The sequence below is a fragment of the Rissa tridactyla genome, chromosome 15 (genome assembly GCF_028500815.1).
Source record: "Rissa tridactyla isolate bRisTri1 chromosome 15, bRisTri1.patW.cur.20221130, whole genome shotgun sequence".
Lineage (NCBI taxonomy): Eukaryota > Metazoa > Chordata > Aves > Charadriiformes > Laridae > Rissa > Rissa tridactyla.
In genome coordinates this window covers 662,307-681,784 of record NC_071480.1, presented here as the reverse complement: position 1 = coordinate 681,784, position 19,478 = coordinate 662,307, and the positions used below count along the sequence as shown (strand labels likewise).

General features: G+C 49.4%; 1 protein-coding gene across 12 annotated transcripts in view; it reads left to right on the top strand.

Annotated features, from left to right (window-relative positions):
- Positions 1–19,478, top strand: part of GAS7 (growth arrest specific 7) — a 160,107-nt gene that overhangs the window by 18,111 nt on the left and 122,518 nt on the right. For 2 of the 12 annotated variants that reach the window (XM_054221570.1, XM_054221569.1), the window contains exon 1: positions 16,047–16,210. The exons of the other annotated variants lie outside the window; for them this stretch is intronic. In XM_054221570.1, coding sequence (XP_054077545.1) covers positions 16,178–16,210 — 33 coding nt within the window. In that variant the 5' untranslated portion in view covers positions 16,047–16,177. Of the gene's footprint in view, positions 1–16,046; positions 16,211–19,478 lie in introns of those variants that run through there. 12 annotated transcript variants of the gene reach the window in all.

The following is a 19,478-nucleotide window of genomic DNA, read 5'->3' as shown; positions in this document are numbered from 1 at the left end:
CAGCCCGACTGGCTCGGCTGTGGGCACCTGTGCTCGCTCAGGTGAAGTCTACAGCACTGAATGGAGGTAGGAGCATTGACCAGCTCTGCATATTGATGTCCCTGCCCTCAAAACAGGCTGTATGGCAGTCTCCCTGAGGAGCTGCACTGAAATGTAGTTTTCGTGTCTTGCCAAACTGTTCTTCCTACGACTAACTCAGAGAGCGGGAGCCCGGGGGTGTTGTATCAATCTGTAGTTTTAATTCAGCATCTGTTCTGCGTCGTCCTGCTTCTTTCCTAGGTGTGAGGCCAAGGTTGGTGTTTGGTGTCCAGGAGGAGGTGGGATGTGCCTGCCAATGCAAGGCTGTGTTAGGGCTCCTCCATAAACGAGGCTGTTGCAGCAGAACAGGAATTTACAATCCAGAAAGTGGCTCTTGGGTTTGAATTAAAACAACTTTCATAGAACTAAATGCTTTCTTTTCCTGCCTGTGTCTCTCTGAGCCCAACACAAGTATTGAGGCAGCCGGGTGCAGCCCCAGAGATGTCAAGGAGAGGTTGGCCTGTGGACTTTGCGGGAAGCTTCAGGAGGGAACTGGTACAGACAGTGAGGTACCCTGAACAGGGCAAGTTCCTGACAGAGGTTACGTCTTAGGAGCTTGTTTTTTGGATATTTTGAAGAGGGTGTTTCCATGACTGCTGGATTAGCTGTATCAAAAGTTGTGCTCTAGTTCTTCTCTGTTTTTTCTATTCTCCACAGGATAGCAGCTTGTTAACAAGAAATTTCTAACCCTTTAGTTTTACATCACAGAATCACAGAATGACAGGGGCTGGAAGGGACCTCTGGAGATCCTCTAGTCCAACCCCCCTGCCAGAGCAGGGTCACCCAGAGCAGGTTGCATGGGAACGTGTCCAGGTGCACCACCTCTCTGCCTGGTGGAGCCTCCGTCTCTGGAGACATTGAAAAGTCTAGTTTAGACTTTTAAGTCTAGATTTAAAGTCTAGATTTATTCTAGATAGATCAAGTCTAGATTCAAAAGAGAATTCTACCTTTTCACCAAAACACATGAATTAAAAATCCAATGGTCTTAAAAATCTTAAAAATAGTTGGCAGACTCATTAGAATGTTCTTGCTTTGCCTAGGTTGAGGTTTTTTGCGGTCTTAGGCTTCAAAATACCTCAACTGCAAATACTGCTGTGGTTCACGTACAAAAGTTTGCAGCGGTTCGTGTGGAGAGGGCTTATAGCCCAGGAATCATTTCTGTGTGCCTTGGAGGTGGTGATGTCCAGGGAACTGGATGTGAGACCAGAGGCCGTGCCCGGTGCTAAGCAGAGCAGGGGCACGTGAGCGCAGGACGGCACCTTCGCTGGGGTGCTGGGCTGGAGAGGAAGCCAGCGGCTCCGAGTTTTGGAAACCCTTGGCATGTGTGTGCTGCAGTGCCTTGGGGCTCTGGCAGAGACTGCTCTGCCCAGTGTACTTAGTGCGGACCCAAGGTCACTGAACCGCAGAATCCTTTGAATAGTAAAGCACAGGCTTGGATCTGCGATCCGATCGACCTCCGTATGATTTTTACCAGGTCTTTTCAAAAACAATGACCTCGTGTCTCTGCATTCAAGTGCAGTCCTTTTTTACTGACATTTTTAAAGGCCTGCTGGATCAGCCCAGAAGCTTGTCTGACTTCATGATTCGGAATGGGTTGGAAAAGTCCTCTTGCATTTGGCTGATGGATGGAGAATTGCCTGAGTTCAAGGGGAACAAGACTGATCTGAGACGTAATCGACAAATAAAACTGAACCTAGGCCTTCCACACCCCTTTGAAAATGGCCTGGTTTGGGTGTCTGCAGGGAGATATTACTGGTTTGGCTGGCGGTCGTTAATTCTTCTTAAATATCGTAGTTCTTCTTACATATCAGGATCAAGGAGAGGTAAAACCCATGTCACGGTGGTCTCCAGGGCCTTATTCCCAATTGCTGTCAGTCTAAATTGTTGCCTTTACAGCTGAGTCCATTACGCTCATAATAAATTTGCCCCCAGAGGATGGAAATGAGGTGCAGTTAGGCAGTTTCTCAGTAATCACGTAACTCAAGCATCAGAGACCTGTGGAAGAAAATGACTTGTGATAAAATTATTAATCACAAAGATTACATAGTCCCCACCCCAGTTCTTCTCAACTTTCAGCTCCAAGTGTTGACCTTTTCTAAGTAGCATTTTCTTATATTAGTTTTTGTTTTCTTTTTAATACATGATGTCGTACTTTAAATAATATTTCCATTTTCAGATCAAGTCCATCTATTCCAGGACACCTCAGGGAATGTCAGCATAGTGTGATCTTGGAAAACAACTGCCCGGGGTGCATACATGTATGTCATACTATAGTTGTAGACTCACTACTCTACTCCAAGAAATGCTCAGTAATACCTACATCATTTCTTATAAACAGTTATCTGGTCTTTTCTTAAGGACGTCTGAGCTACGCCATGGCTTCAATATCACCTCCATCATGAACCTTCCTTCCTGCAATTTAAATCCATTTTTATCCCACCTATGATGAGTGTGAAAATAAATCATCCCTTTTCTCTTTTCAGCAGATTGATGATGTATCTGAGACACTCCCTTCTCACTCATTCCTGCTCTATATTAAGCAACTTTTCCTCTTTCCTTTCAGGTCATATTTTCTAGCTCTCTGTTTTTTACCCCATCTTGGACTAGCCCAGTTTGTTCATGTCTTAAAGAGTGAAACTCAAAACTCGACACATGGCTCCAGCTGATGTCTTGCCAGGTCCATGTCTCTCAGGCTGCTCTCGTTTGCCTTCCCAGTGAGATGTTTGTCTCTAGTAAAGTGTACCACTGCTGATATGACATCCCTGTGGCCCCACTTCCACCTTGGGGGTAGTGTTCAGTCACATGCAGGTGATCAGATTGGTTCAACAAATCTCTCCATGACAAAATGCTGTAGGCTTTTAATTATATGCTTGTTGTCCACCCAGCATCCTTAAAATTTGTTAAGTAATTCAGTCAATTATTTCTCTAGGAACTGGAGCTAAACTGGCTGTTCCACAACTCCGTTCCCTTCTTTTCCTATTTCTCCAAGCTGGGCACTATGTTTTGCCTTTTCTGTGTTGACAGAACTCTCCCTCCCCCATTTCTCTGTGAATTCTCAGAGATGACTAGCAATGGATCTGAGATTTATGAGCCAGTTCTTTAAAAGTCTTAGGATGAATTAGTCAATGTCAGTGTTCTCCAACTTAACTCCTTCCCTATTCCAGGCTGAGATCGTAACCCTTTTTTGCTAGTATTAACGGTGATAGCCAATTGATCATGGGTGACTTTTTTATTAACAGATGACTTCTTTTTGTTGAAAATACTGAATGTGATCATCCATGAGTAGCTCTCCTCTGCAGAGCCACAACTGGTTCCCTTACTTGGTCTTCCTCTTAATACTGCTACATTTATAGAACATTTCCTGTTACTGATAATGCTTTTCTGCTGATTTTATCTACTTTTGTGCCTACACTTCTGTACTTGTCATAAGAATAACTGGCAGCTTATTTTTCACTTAAAAGCAATCTAAAAGGTTCCTTTCCTTACACGCATAGCACCAGGCACAAAGGATTCCCAGTCCCAATGACTTCTGGTGTTTTCTTGTTATAGTTTTTAAAAATCACTTCAGCAGTAAGAGGTAATTACATCCAGTGGACATAAGGGGAAGATGTATACTGAAATACTGAATTTCATAAACAAGATTAACTTGCTGGATGTAGAACAACCGAGCAGGTAGATTTTTCTGTATCTGCTTTGACAGACCGTGTGGTTTGGTGATGAGTCTTGAGCACAGCTGGTCACAGTGTCTGGAGCGTGTTGGAAATACATCCTCATTGCAGGATAGTCCCAGGGATTAGGGGGGCAGCCTTCCTCCAAATGAGTGCATTGAGTTCTCAGCTCTGTGATGAGCTTTATCTATAATGTCAGTTAAGTCATACAGCCTTTGCATAGCTGTGGTAACTCAAAGCCGAAATTACATTTAAGCTTTGTTGTTGTAGTAGTAGGCAATTTCTGTGCTTTCTGTAGGTAGCATGCTCAGGCTGAAGTTTACTTCTCTTGGAACAGCAAAAGTTGTGAATTGCACAGAAATAGTGACAGTTGAGGCTGAGTTCAGTGCTGAATTCTCTACTTCTGTGTCTCATCCTATGTCAAAGGGTAATAATGTCGTCATGTATTCCATCAGTGGTGCATGTCACTGACTAGCAGTTCACCAACAGAACAGTTGGGCTTGAGACGTGTCATGAGCTCCAGGGATGTGTCAACATTGCAGGCTATAACCTGCCCTGCTGTCCCAAGGGCCCATGCAAGTCCTGCCAGGAACAACCACCACCTCCTAGCAAAACTCCTAGATTTCCTACGCGTATCACCCAAGTACCGGTTGACTGTTGGCATAACCATGCTTTGACATTGGCCTTTTTTCTAAGAACTTCCTCCATCCTTTTTGCTGCATAAACAAATCTAATGTGAAGCAAAAATGTATCCTCATAGACACCTGACGGGCGGCTTGAAGTCTGGCAAAGTCCGAAGAGAATGGAGGGTCTAGAAGGAAAAAGTGGCAGTTTTTAAATGGGCGGTTTATTCTTTTCCTCTAAACCAGTGTTCGTGGGACAGAGGAGGGACAGGGCAAAGAAAGCAGGGGGACGCGACCCAGTGACACTCGCCGTGTTCTTCTGAGGATGCTCAGTTACCGGGTGGGGCGAATTAAAATTCATCAGTAACTGTTTCCAGGGATTTCCCTCCCACTAGCTGTTTTTTGGGCTGTTTTCTTGTACTTGCATTTTTTCCAAGCTGAATCTTGTCTTGATATTTCCTGTGTTTCTGCCTGCTCCACTTTGCTGCATGTGTTTGTCCCAGCTGCAGCTGATCACCTCTGACCAAGGAGTCTCCCTGTCCCGAGCCTGCTCAGCTGCGCTGTTTCCTGGCACTTTTCTTGAGGTCTGTCTTTGTCATCCCTTTTCTCTGCAGCCCTTCCCACTGTTGGCAGTGTGCTGGCTTACATGTTATTCTTGTATATGGGCCATCCCAGGACTACATGAATTTCACTGCACAAATGTGGCGACCTGGATATTCTCCTTCTCTGATGAAATGCTTGTATAGTGGAGTTTCATTAAAAAGAGCTAGACTGGGCAAATGAGACCGGAGCTTCCTTTAGCGTACAGAAGGCCAGGAGCAGTAGCTCTGAGGACAAGAAACTGAGGTTTTCCAAATGCTTAAAGGTATGCCGCTAATTAGAAAGTAAACATGGGCAGACCTTTTCATGTCAGCAGTGGTATATCTATCAGAGATAAGAGGCATCCACCTTACCAAGGACTGCCTGGACCATTGAAATGGTGGCTCACTTTACAGTCCTGGGTAGGTGGCATGTGGGTGAGACACACGGGTGTCCTCCTCCAAATCGGAAAGGCCAGAAGAAGGAGCGAAGCCTCTGCGCCGGAGTGCCAGAGGGGGGGACAGCAGCTACAGAGTACTCTTGGTGCTGCCAGGATCGATGTGAACCAGCTCGGTCCTTCCTGGGAGCAGCAGGAGATGCAGCGGGGAGAGGGGAGCACGGGGCGCTCACGCAGCGTGGAGGTCTGCTGCTGCTCTGCCCACCAAGGGTCATCTTCAGAAGCAGCTGGCGGTGCTGCATTACCTCTATGTGGCATTTGCACTTTTTTCCATTCCTGTAATGGGAAGAAGCTTGTAAATTATATAGCATACTCTGGTGCCAGCAGGCAACTCTGCCATGCTCGTCCAGACCTTCCTGTGGGTGGGGGTCAAGGCAGCCAGGCAGAGATGCTCATGGTTGTGCTCGGCACATCCTGCCCGAGCAGCCTCCAGAGTTGTTGAGCCTCGCAGAGAAGGAGGATTCTGCTTTAGTGACATCTCAGTCCTTTGCTGGGGTACAACGGCAGTCCCACACTCGACATTTTTAGAGGAGGCGCCTCTGGGAAAATGCTGCAAATGCCACGAGCAGGGGTGTCAGCAGGGCTCTCCGGGCAGGATGCGCCCACTGAGCCCAGCTGAGACGTGTGTCCCGGTGGCAAGGGAGGAGCGGGTATTCTGCACTGCACCACGGAGCCTCAAAGTCCTCCGTCCTCCCTGTGCCACCTTGTCCCCCCGGCAGGGATGGGCACGTGGCCTCCAGCTTGCCATCACGCCACCGCCACTCCCACACCAGCACCCACCCACGCTGCGCCGGGCGCTGACGGCGCGTCCCTCCGGCCGCCCCCGCGGGCAGGAGCCCAGGGCAAGACGCGTCTCCAGCCGGGTGCTCCAGCAGCCTCGCTCGGCCTTGGCGAGAGGTGGGGACGGCCTTCTTCCCTAGCTTTTTTTTTTCGTTTGCTCGTTTATTAAGAATTACAGCAGCAGCAAAAATAAAAAGCTAAGTATCATGTGTCTGTCTGAGTGTGCTTTACTGCAGAGCTACAGGCAACAACAGTTACATTCCCCACGCCTGAGAGAGATTATGAGGGAGGGCGCAGGAATGTGCATCTGGCAGCACTTTGTATCTTGGCCATTTCATTGTTTTCTCTGCATCTGAGGTTCCCGAAGTTTGGTTGTGGAGGGCCATTTAATCCAGGGAATATCAGATCGGGGCTGCATAACAGATTCCCTCTGCAGGGAAGCACCATTCGAGAAGAACTGAGGGTGGTCAGAAATAAAAAGTCCCCATCCAAGCTGCCTGCAAAAGTAGCTAGGAGCTTTATTTGGGGATCCTGACCTACCACAGCAACAGGGAGAAGCAAATTTCACCTTAAAGTGCAGGAAAATGTAGCTGTAATATGCCAGAACATTAATAGCTTTGCTTAAGGCCTGGGGCCAGGAACAGAGTCTGAATTAACTATTCCGATTTTATTTTAATTGCATAGATTTTGAGATTATGTAGATAATAAAAATATGTTTTTAGAAATGCAGATCATTAACACAAGGTTCTCAGGGACCCGGTCCCAACGTTCTTCCTAAAAGAGAGAGGATATTTAAAGTCTTTTAAAAAGTATTAAAGATAAATACAGACAACTAACCCAGATTATTCTTTGGGCAATCTCAGAATATCCTTTCATTAATATTTTTTGAGAAGGAGAATACACCAGCTCTGGAGGTCTGACCAGAAACTCTTCTATGATGCTTTTACTTGCTTTTCTAACTTAGAAATATGTTACTCACTTGCTCCAAAATGTTTTCGTAAATAGCCTTTTTTGGCAGATGACTGCAGCAGAGGTTGCTATGCCTTAGCTTTGCTGTTCGTGCTTGTGTGTGCATGTGGGAGAGAGTCTAATTTAAGGGAGAATCCCTTCCTTCCTAACAGAACAGACACTAATTATTAGTTGTTATGAAGTGATTTTATTGTGTCTGGGAAACTTCAGAACACAGCAGTGGGATCACGCTTGTTAAAAAAACCAGAGTGATGTGTGAGAAATGAAGCAAGTAAAGGCATGCCCTGGCACAGCCCCCGGTAAGTGGCCTAAGTTTATGAAGGTATGTTGCATAGGTACATTGTACCCTTGAGAGAAAAAACTTCTTTCACTGCGATTTGTATATTTTTCATTATTTTATTTTTACTCATAACTTCTTCTTTTTGCACCTTGTACGTTGCTGGAGTGGAGAAGTGTCCCAGTTCCGTGTAAACCACAAAAGCAAGTGAGTCTGTTGCTAATAGCTCCTGCGACGGCACCACGTTCATGTTGTGTCCGGGTGAAAGGCTGGATGCCTGCAATCTAACTCGCAGCGGGAGTATTTTGCTGTTGGGGGCCGTTCGTTCACCGTGTTGCTGCCATGGCTGGCGCTGGGTTTTTTCACCTGGCTGCTGTGCTGCGGGTCAGGCCACGCTGCTGGAAGAGAGGATGCGTGTAATCCCTGGGAGCCGAGGAGCACACTGGAGGCAGAGGGGCGGCAGGGCTGGCAGAGGGGTCAGCAAGCAGCCGGGCAGCCCGCAGGAGCCCAGCGGGGCCAGAGCCCGCTGCCCGCACCCCCAGAGGGTTGTGTTGGAGGGACCAGGAGGGCGATGCAAAGTGTGGTGCATGGGATCAAGAGCGGACCTGGAAGAGCCACACAGCGGGCAAGGCACAGCTTTCTTTACCACCTCTTCTTATTTCTGCTAGGTTCCTCTTCAAGGTTTTTCCATTTGTCTTCAGATAAAACCCTGTGGCATTGTTTGGGGATGGCCATGGCAGGAGAGGGGGTATGGGATGTCCCCACAAGGACCGGAGTGGTTTAGGGCTCCCTTCCAGTTCTTCATGCATGCATTTTGCAGCTCGCGGCAACATCTCGTGAAATACCCAACCCTGACACTGCACCGAATCCCACAAAGCCATCAGTGCTTCTTGGCCCCGGCCGGAGAGGGGAGACATGTTTCCACGCACAAGGAGTGTGGGTAGGCTTGGGGCTCGGTCCCGGGCCGGTAAGAGTGTGTTGTGTCGGCACGTAGAGCAGAGAGCGCTTAGCCAGGCTGAGCTTCCCTGCAGCGTATGGGCTGGAGGCCCCATATAGAAACATTTGGCATTATTCCCAGATGTTTCATTTCTCCAAAACCAGCTGCACTCGCAGGGCCCTAGAAGCACAGAAGACAGCCCTGCTGCCCAGCTCCTTGCCTGACCTCAAGCTTGCTGTGGGTGATTTCTCTGCACCCTTGTCCAGGGAGCAGCTGAGGGAGAGGGGCAAATTTAGGTAGCTGTGGGAAGTTTCTTTTTTTAACTGCTTCCAGCCATCTTTCCAGCGCAGGCAGCGTACCCCCAGCTCCCTGGCTGGCTCTTGGGCCTTTGACCATCTTGCTGGTGTGCCACGCTCTGCAGTCACTCAGAGGGGGCTCTGTCCCCACAGCGTGTCATTTCAAACTGGAGACAATCAGTAATGCTGCAGCTGGCCTGACCTGGCCTTGTGACTCTCTGGGCATATGGGGGTGACTCCTACAGTACAAGGTTTGCTCAACAATAGCCCTGTTGTCTCCGGCTGCCCAGGACAACAAAGCCCTTCAGAGCGCTTGGCCCTGGTGCTTTGCCTTGTACCAGATGCTGATGTCAGAGACGGAACAGCACATCCCTCTGCACTGGGCAAGGGGAGGAGAGCTCCTGCCTCCTCCTGGGCTGCCCTGGCACAGGGCACATCCAGCCCAGAGCTCTCGGAGTGCTGGCGCGGCCTCATCCCCAGGCTTTTACCTTCTCCTGGCCATTCCCACTCTACCAAGCCATGGTAGAGGTGGTAACTCTTGCCCACGGAAGTCTTAGGATCCAGGCGAGCCAGCTCATGGCAGTCTGTGGCAGAGCTCTGGGTCTCAATTCCTATTGAGGGAATGGGGCTGTGAATCAAGTAGCTCATGTCAAACTTTGTCTTATCATAGAATCATAGAATTGTTTTGGTTGGAAGAGTCGTTTAAGATCATCAAGTCCGAGCATTAACCTAGCACTGCCAAGTTACCACTAAACCATGTCCCTAAGCTCCATGTCTACACATCTTTTAAATACACCTCCCAGGGATTGTGATTCACCCACTTCCCTGGGCAGCCTGTTCCAATGCTTAATAACCCTTTCAGTGTGAAAAATTTTCCTAATATCCATCCTAAACCTCCCCTGGCTCAACTTGAGGCCATTTCCTGGGAGAAGAGCCCGACCCCCCCTGGCTACCCCCTCCTTTCAGGGAGCTGCAGAGAGCGAGAAGGTCTCTCCGCAGCCTCCTCTTCTCCAGGCTGAACACCCCCAGCTCCCTCAGCAGCTCCTCACAGGACTTGTGCTCCAGACCCCTCACCAGCTCCGTTGCCCTTCTCTGGACACGCTCCAGCACCTCCAGCCCCTCAGTGTCTTTCTTGTCGTGAAACTAAACGCAGTACTCGGGGTGGGGCCTCACCAGTGTACAGAGGTGCAATCACTTTCCTAGTCCTAGTGAGCCGAGTGTATGTGGCTGCGTGCAGAGCTTGGGTGTAGAAACATGAAATAGTGCTACTGTCAGCTCTGGATCTCTTGAGAAATCAGCTTTGTCCCAGCTCACCACATCCTGTTATTTTGAGACATCATGGTAGGAAGAAACCATGGCTTCATTTCCTAATAGCAGAAAGGTATCAGGTCAGAGGACTCAGTGAGCTGCTTGTTGTTGACCCAGGCTGGCTCGTGAACCATTCCCAGACCTCTCCAGCCCGTATGCGGAGATGGCAAATGTTAACTCTGAACAGCAAGAAAGGATGGTGCTGAAAGGAAAACAAGAGGAATAGGAGGGTGCCAACTTCTTTATTTCTTTTGGGGAAGAAGAAAAGGACTACAGACGTTTCAGAGAGACTCCCTCACTGCTATAGGAAAACGGACTGCTGTGAGGGATTGCTCCATGTTTGAGGGAGGCAGTTGGACGCAGACGTGCTTGGGAATGGGTGAGAGGTACCAGCCCGGTCCTTCGTGGCGTTCTTGCACTTGCCTTTTAACTTCTGTATGGCACATATGCTGACTTCCCATGAGGGTCTCCAAGGCCACATGTTGATGCTGAGATCTGCCTCTTTTCAGTAAACTCTTTAGAGTTTAGGCAGACATAGTGTGTCAAGGTTTTTCTTAAACTGGTGCTGCAGAGCTAAGCTTCTGCACAAAAGCATGAACACAGAGATAACGCTGCAATGCTCCCCCATTCCCCCAGAGGTATAAACAGGGTACAGGCACGTGAGGTATCTCTCTTCATCGTTGCTTAGCTTTGTTTTGGACTGGGATTATTCCACCCCTGCTAACTGTCCTCCATCCCAGCACCTAGAAAGATGAATACCGAGGGCTGGGAAGTGCATGTGCACCGTGTTAGGGGCTGCTGAATCAGGTGAGGCTGCCACAGCTCCATATCCCCAGGTCCAGGCAGCAGTGAGGCTAAGCATGTATTCCCAGTAGGCTTACAACACAAACTCACATGCATGGTTCTTCTATACGTGTACACATGACTAGTCGCACAGATCAACACAGACAGAAACACTCGGCACTCTCACAAATGGCAACTTTTTGGCTGAAAAAGGATAAAGGTCTGTTAGTGGGGTATGCATATATACAATGTGGAGCCCTCCAGTAACTGGCCTGAGACAGTCTTTCCAGGAGCTGGCCCTGGATCCCAGTCTCCTGCCGGCACCTGGTCATGCAGCCCCTGAGACCGCAGCCCCCTTCCAGCCACTGGTTTGCAGACCTCCTTGCGCACACCAGCACATGCACAGACACGTACTGAAGATCCTTCCAGTAACTGGACATATATACCGTGTCTGCCTGGCAGCTGAGCCATGGAGACTTTCACCCGACACACACGCATAAGCAAATGGGTCTCAGCCAACAACCAGAACTTAAGGTCCCTACGGTAGTTGGCTTGGATCTCCTGGTCCCTCTGGTAGCAGCTCAACGACCCTCTGGTCTCTCCGGTATCTGGCCAAGACTTATGGCTGTTTCGATACCTGGCTAGTCCAGCTTGATATGCACCCACATGATACACCAGTACTCCAGCATCTCCAGTTGCTGGCACTGCAGACACATGGGTCCCTATGACTTGTGGTTCCTGCTCCTGTTGCTGGCGCTAATTAAATCTCCATGTGTGCACACGCATACTGAATGGAGAGGCCCTCGCCCAGGAAAAGAGTCAGAAATGGATTTTAATAAGAAGACAGGATGGACGGCAGTGATCAGAGACAGGGCGTGGACAGACAAATGTGATGACCAGCTGCCCATTTACACGTGACTAGCTGCTTTCAGCCCCTTACCCCTGTGTTTTGCCACACTAGTTCCCTCCCTTCCCCCACCTTTGTTTCTTCCCCTGCTCATCTCTTGTCTTGTATAATCCCAAGATGCCCTTTGCCTGCATCCCATAATGAGTCCCACACCCCTAGAGGCAGTATCAGTCTGTAAAATGATCTAGAGAGCCTTTCCTTTGACTCATCGTGATGGTTTTCACCTCAGACAATGGGGCTGATTGCTCTCATGCACAGGGGAGGCTCCAGGCAGGGTGCTGTTTGTGGGATTAGGTTATCGCTTCCCCACCCATCATTGTCCCTCTTTGTTGCTGTTACTGTTCCTCTGTGCTCCATTGTGTGTGGAGCTGAGCCCTTCATCGCAGCAATCTGCGCAGTTGACCCCCCTCTTCACCAGGTGCACGTTTGTCCTCCCCAGGCCACGCTGGAGAAGCTCCACCCAGCAGTGCCAGCTCCATGCTGTGGCCCGATGTGGCTGCCCACAGCTGTTTTTCCAGCCAGTCTCACTCTGTCCGTCACCTTTCCATGCAAAGCTTGACTAGATAACACTAGCCGGGAGGAGCTGCTCACATGGAATGGGATAGATTTGTCCATTAAATGACTTTTTGTCCATTAGCACAGACAGGAAAAACAACCATGTATTCTCCTATGGTGTGATTCTTGAGCTCCCTGTGGGTATACCTGCATTATACTTGCAGGGAAACATGTGTGCGTGTAGCCATGGTCACCATGTTCTAGACTGGCTTTCTTATTCAGAGCAGACACCACTCCCATCTGGCTGTTCAGGGTCTTTGGCTCCTGCTGTGAGGGTGATACTTGGCTTCCCCTTTCTTGGTCGCTAATTCAGTGCCAGGACTCTACGCCCTTGTCAGGTAGTGCGAAATACTGTCACAGGGTGTCACGCATACGGGCTCCGAGCGTACTGAAAAAGGGAGCACAGGAAAGTGATGAACTCTCTTGGGAGCGTGCCCAGAGCTCAGGCAGAGCGAGCGGTGAGAAAGCCAGCAGCCGGGCTGTCCTCCTCTGCAGACTGCGCACCCCTCCTGCCACACCTGCTGCTCCCCAAACTGGGAGCTGTCACAGGCTTTTTATTCTCTTTCTTCCCAACCACCCTCCCCAGATCAGAGCCCCGCTCCCACGCTCTTTACCCACACTGAATCTCCCCCTCACCCCATCTTTCTTAGCCTTCCCACTACTTACGCCTGCCTAGCTTCCCTCTCCTCAGCCAAAAAGGTCCATAGCCATTGCCAAGCAGCTCCCCGGGGAGCCTCCCAAGCACTCCCACCTTTGCTGGCACGTGAGCATTGTCTGTGGCAGGAGCTGGACCAGACCTGGTGCCATTGGTCCCATGAGACCCAGCAGAGGGGACAGGCTCAGCTGTGGCTTCTCCCAGTCTAGCCCCTTCGGTGGCTTCGTGCACCAGGCACACGTTGAGAAGGAGAGGGGAGGACTGGGTTGCACTGGAGTTACTCGCATTTTTCACCTCTGCCTTGCCAGCCCCTGTTTTGAAGGGGTCTAGGTGGGATTCACAGATCAGAATATTTCTCTTCCACCTGTTTGGGTATTTCGCACAGCACTGAGTCAGAAAACATCACCCAGTCTGTCTCCCTGGGTCATGTATCCTTCAGGAACAGTTTGTTTTTCCCTAGTTTAGGGTACTGGCAGAGAAAAGTATACGAGTCCCAGAAGGCTAACTCTCTGCAAACACAGTGCTATTCATGGATATTACCTTAAAGCAAAGTCCTGGGCACATGCCTGCACCGCAGCCAGGGACCGGGGTGGGAGAGGAGGGAGGATTTTGGCAGCTGTGGATCTGGCTGGGAGAGCAGGCCCTCAGCAGGAAGGAAAGGCAGAGCTTGGGGGGAGGCACGCACGCTGCGTTTCAGAGCTGAAATGGGAAACAGAGGTGTGCGGAGCTACAGGTGAGTTGGGCCCAGAGCAGAGACCCACGCACAGTGGCCACCTGGTCCACCTGGTCCCAGCTGTGGTGGGATGGTAGGAAGATAGCAGAGATGGCATCCAAGGAAACAGCATAGAGATGCTGAAGTTATTTAGGAGGAAGAAGAGGTGAAGAAGACTTTGGTGTGACACAGAGGAGACTTATTAGGGCAGGGAGATTTCTAAGACTGGGAAAAATGAGAGCTGACCTGCCAGACTGGCGTGTGGGGTATGTGCTGGGCATACCTCAGCCCACGGCTCCAGCCTGGAAGCGCTCTGAGACGCCCCAACGCCTGGCAGAGGCAAAGGGCCCGTTTCTCTTCAAGGAAGAGGGCTGGTGTTACAGAAGGTGGCCAGAGAGGAGGCACGGTGCCTGAAGCAGAGGAATGCCATGGCCGTGGAGGCTGGAGGGGCATCGGCAGTGTCTTGCTGTGTTTCTGCTGCCGAGGTGGTGCCCGCAGGGCCACCTGGGGAGGGCGACTTGTCCCCAGCAGCCATGTGCCGTCAGATTCCGGCAAAGGGGAGCTGTACTGGTTGCCATGACAACTGGGACAGATCATATGACCCGTTCCACTTTCTAAATATAAATCTGTTTCACACAGTGTATGTGACTCCATGGAAACCAAATGTTGAGCAAGAGAGATTGCATAAAAATGAACAAAATACAGAATGACTCAAAGTACGAGAGAGAGAGAGGCTGTGGGCGATGCTGGGGAGTTCAGAGCTGCCCTGGGCACCCCCAGGGCACACGTTGGTGCACATGCCCGTGCCCAGCCTGGGGAGGGTCTGCAGGACACTTCTCAGTGCCGAGATCTTCATGCTAAACTTGGGACGGACACAAGTGTTGCTGTAGGTATCTCTGCTGCCAAGGGTCTTCTGTGGACTTCTGTCGCTAGCAAATCCTATTTGCAGCATCAGCTGCGTTCAGACGCAGGCCGCTCTGACCACACCATGTCTGCCTTATTTCTGCTTCGCACCCTTTGCGTTCACACACACCTCTGCCGTTAGGTATGTATGAAAACTGCAGTTAGACAGGAACCTAACGTCGGTAGAGGGCAAGGTTTTCCCCACAGGACAGTGGGCTGTTCTGGCGCAGGTTCATGTTGTGGCAGTTTTTCCCTGCTGTGTCCTTGCATTGCGTCGTGCAGGGAGTTTCCCCTGCATGTTCTGTCCAATTTTCTGTCCCCAGTGATCCTCCAGCACTGGGCAGAACACCGCAAAGGAGCTGCTCAGCTGGACTCTGTAGCCTTTCTTCGTGCTGTTGGATCTCAGCAGAAGCGCAGTGCGACTTTGCGCAAATGGCAACAGCAGGTAATGACACTGAATTTAATTCAAACGTTTCCCACGGCTAGAGGCATCCTCTTCATTTACTCCAAGGCTGGATGCTTTGTTGAAACAGGATCATAAAATCATAGAGAATTTAAATTGGAAGGGGCTTTTGGAGGTCTCTGGTCCAACCTCCTGTTCAGAGTTAGATCAGGTTGCTCAGGGCCTCCATTTGTGATTTGGAGATTGTTTTGCTTTACCTTGGGTTGTGCGTTCGGGAGAGCCCCTGGGCTGCACTCTGCTGGAGTGCAATGCAAGCTAACACATCTTCAGGGAGCTCAGGCTTTCAAATGCACAGATGTTTCCTCCCTAGGATCCCTCTTTGAAGGGGAGTGGGGATTTCCTGCAGTTTGAAAATGGGAAGTGATTTTCCTCTATTGAGCAAGGCCGAACTTGTCTCAGGGGGTTGGTCAGCATGGAAAGGACTGATGTGTGCGGGTCCTTCACTCTCTGTTGCCTCACTTTGCTGCGTAAAACCCCTCTTGGCTTTCTTTTTTTCCGCCACTGGGAGGGGATCGCATTGCCAGGTGGTCCGGACCAGGATGATTTCATATTCTCGCCTTTGCAAGCTCTCTGGCACATGGTTTGGTGCTGAAGAGCTCCGGTGCCCCCTCTGCTTTGAGATGCCGTTTGCATTTGCTGCTCATTTCTGATTCCTTTCTGCTGTGCAGATGTCAGGGGAATCTTGTCCCCATGTTTCAGCAGACGGCAAATGAAAACCATCACTTGTCACAGAGAATGAGACCTGTTGGGTTGCTGGCTCTTGTCTACTCCTGCATGTACCCTTGCTATACGGACTTCTCATCCTTGGAAATCTCGTAGGAGGGAAGTGATTGTGTTCTTGGTTTTGAATGTTTTGAGAGATACTTTGGTCCCTTTTCCAGGCAGCAAAAACAGATGCAGGCAGATTTCACTGGGGTCATGCGTTCTCTGCTCTGCTCACATTGTTCAGGTTTCCTGTTTCCTCAGCCATGTGTTGCAGACATCCTTTTCAGGTCCAGATCTGCCTGTCCACCACCATGCAGTGGCTGGTGACGCTCCCAGAAGTGACAGTGAGGGGAGTGGCGTGAGTGTTTCTCTCAGCTCAAAGGCACTGCCAGACTTGCAAGATTTGGAAGGCAGAAGCCCACCCGGCCTGAGCTTCTGCACCACCAGGCCAGAGGCTGCAGGGTCCCATCTTTTTCTCTGATTGGAATAGAGCACATCTTCTAGAAAGAGGCACTTAGTCTGATGGAGGAACTACCAGAAGTGCACAGCCCCCTGGTAAGCCGTTCCAGTCGATATTTATCCTCATGACTGGCAGATTCTTTTCAGTCTGAGCCTGTCTAGTTTCAACTTTCAGTCACTGTCTGCTGTTCTGTTTTTGCTGTTTTGTAGTACTCTCTGCTGATATAGAAACCTCCTCGCCATGTAGACAGTCCTCTGTTGTGATTTACCGTTCTCATAAACTATCCTGGCAATACGCCTAAAAACAGGAACAAGAGATCAAAGTAATAGCACAGTCTTGCCAAGCTGTCTAAGGAAGAGGTGTCCAAGCAGAATTGCCTCACTTTTCTTGTGCCCTGTGGCTGGGCACAGGGTGTGCCCTGGTAAGGGCTGGGTTTGGGGCGCACTTTGAAAGGATGCGCTGCCGAGTGTGCCAAAATTATGAGGTACTTAATCTGTGATTCATTATAGAGCCCAGCCCCATACGCTCTGCCCCACACCATCTATCCCAGAGCCTCCTGGTATCTTTGCTTCAATGACTGTAGGGTGGTGAGGAGTAGAGGATGAAGCCAAGTTTCATTTCTTCTTCGATTCCTCCCCTATGCCTTTTTCAGTTCCTCTTTCCCCCATAGAGTATCAGTTTGGAGCAGAGCTGCTATAGGAGTGGGAGTTCAAGCGTGTGTGGGAGGGGATTGCACTGGGACTAGTTAGGGGCTCTAACACAGAAGTGTTCCCAGCATCCAGAGCATCTTCCTCTGCAGTCCCCAAGGGACTGCAAACTCCTACCTAGTAGCGAACTGCTGTTGAAGATCACATTCATCTCCAAAGCAAAAGGAAGAGATCCACACATCCGTACTCCACTCTCATGGTTTCAGCTGGGATGGAGTTAACTTCCTTGCTGGCAGCTGGCATAGTGCTATGTTTTGGATTTAGGATGGGAACAGTGTGATAGCACGCTAATGTTTTTGTTTATTGCTAAGCCTCAAGGCCTTTTCTGCTCCTGACACCACCCCGCCAGCAAGTAGGCTGGGGGGGCACAAGGACCTGGGAGGAGACGTGGCCGGGACAGCTGAGCCCAACGGACCAAAGGGCTATTCCATACCATATGACATCACTCTCCATATATAAAGCTGTGGGGAAGAAGAAGGAAGGAGGGAATGTTCAGAGTGATGGCATTTGTCATCCCAAGTAGCTGTTACGTGTGATGGAGCCCTGTTTTCCTGGAGATTGCTGAACACCTGCCTGCCCATGGGAACCAGTGAATGAATTCCTTGTTTTGCTTTGCTTGTGCACAGCTTTTGCTCTACCTATTAAACTGCCTTTATTTCAACCCACGACTTTTTGCTCACTTTTACCCTTCCCATTCTCTTCCCGTCCCACCAGAGGGGAGAGAGTGAGTGGCTGCGTGGTCCTATCTGCCAGGTGGGGTTAAACCACAACATCCACACACATCCAAGCAAACTATTGCCCAGTTGTTTACGAGAACGTCAGCATTTGGCAGTGCTGGTGTTTTCCTTATATTCAGTCCTCTTGACCGTCATTCATAGCGACTGTTGTGTTCACAACACTCTCTATTGCAAGAGCAGAAGCAAAGGTAGAAATATTAGTACCTCAAAAATAGAATTAGTAACTGCAAAACATAATGCTTGTGTGCTTTCTTTTGAAGTGATACGCATTTTGGCAAGGACTATAGCTAAAACATCGGCTTAACTTTGGTCTTTGTACTATTTCCATGCAACTTTTGCTAGTGTCTGCTCTATATTGTCCACATCTGTCACTTGTTTAAGAGTACAACCATGGCAACTTATCTGCTTTTCCTGCAGTCCGTCAGGGAGATGTGAAGCGACACTCAAAACGTGACTCAAAGGGTGTTGGGGCAGTTGCAGAGCTTCCCTTAAGCAAACCAGCGGTATCTGTCCTTGCAGAGCATTGATGCTGACCATGTGAAATGAAGTAATACCATGAGCCCCCAAAGTGATCTGAGGCTAGTCTTGGTCTGCTTGGTACATGGGAACACTCTAGGACCGTATTAAGAAAGAGGAGTAGTGGGAATGGATAGGACTTCAGTTCCAGAAGGGAAAGAAGGTGTTAAGCACAGAAATGGTGAGCGTGCAGTAAAAATGTGTGAAATTCTGTACCTTCTAGATTCTGGGACAGAACCCAGGGTTGAATTATCCCAAATTTCTCTTTATGGGGTGATCACGCACAGCAGAGATCGTCTGGTGTAACTTTGTTATCTGCAAGGCCAGAGATGTGTGCAGTGAATCTAAGAGACCCAACCTGCTGCCAAATACTTCATGAGCTGGTACATTCACTGCGGAATTTATGTTTTGTTCAGTGTGCTTGTGCAAAGAATAATGGGGCACCATTAACCCTGTGATGGAGAGAGTCCAGGAGCTGTCCCAGGATGTGTCCCAGCACTCCGTGCTATCCCTTGCAATAAGTTGGGAGAGAGACTGGTTTTGTGGTTCAAAAAACAGCTTGGGGCAATCATGCTTTCCCTTCTGATCTGACCTTCTCTGTATATGTTACTTGGTCCCAAACCTCTGAGTGCCTTTTAGCCCTGGCTTTCTCTATCTATGTACGGGACAGGGACTGTGTACGGGTAAAGTGCCAGGACAGTCCCTCAGGAGATAGTCCTGGAGACAGGAATCAACCAGCCTTTTTCTTAGCTGTTATTGCAATCAATGGAGTGACTGCACTGGTCAGACATACTGTTTCCAAGGGTTCTTTTTTCTTCACAATATTTCATTACGTGAGGTGAAACTGTAGAGAGAGGTGTCTGAGAGAAATGTGAGATGGAAAAGCTCCCCTGCATGGCAGGTCACAGGAGCTGAACAGCACCAAAAGTAAGCGTGCACAGAACAGCTTTTGTCTGTAAGGTCCATGTGATGAAAGTACGTGTGTGTGCCATACACCAGTCCTCTGGCCTGCATCACCTGCACAAGCAATGCGATGCTTCCAGGACGTCACGCCTGGGAAGGCTGCAGTGAGTTATTTTCAGTCTTGACTGAGAGTAAAACCAAACAAAAAGGGTGATGTTGGATATTGGGGCCATATTGCAGGTGTCAGGGCTGAGTGAGCAAATTTCTGGTGGTGCCAGTATGTGGCTGTAAAGAGCTGGAAATAAGTATGTGGTTCCTGGAGCCGTGTTAGAAGTGGCTTTGCATAGCGAAACAAGGCACTTCCATAAACATCCATATCACGTTGGAGAACTCCTCAGATAACACAGAGGTAAAACTGGGCTAGCTTAATTTTTCTGTCATATTCATGAGGTTTAATGTTTTCATTAGTAGGATTTAGAGCTTTCACAGAAAGCTAGGTG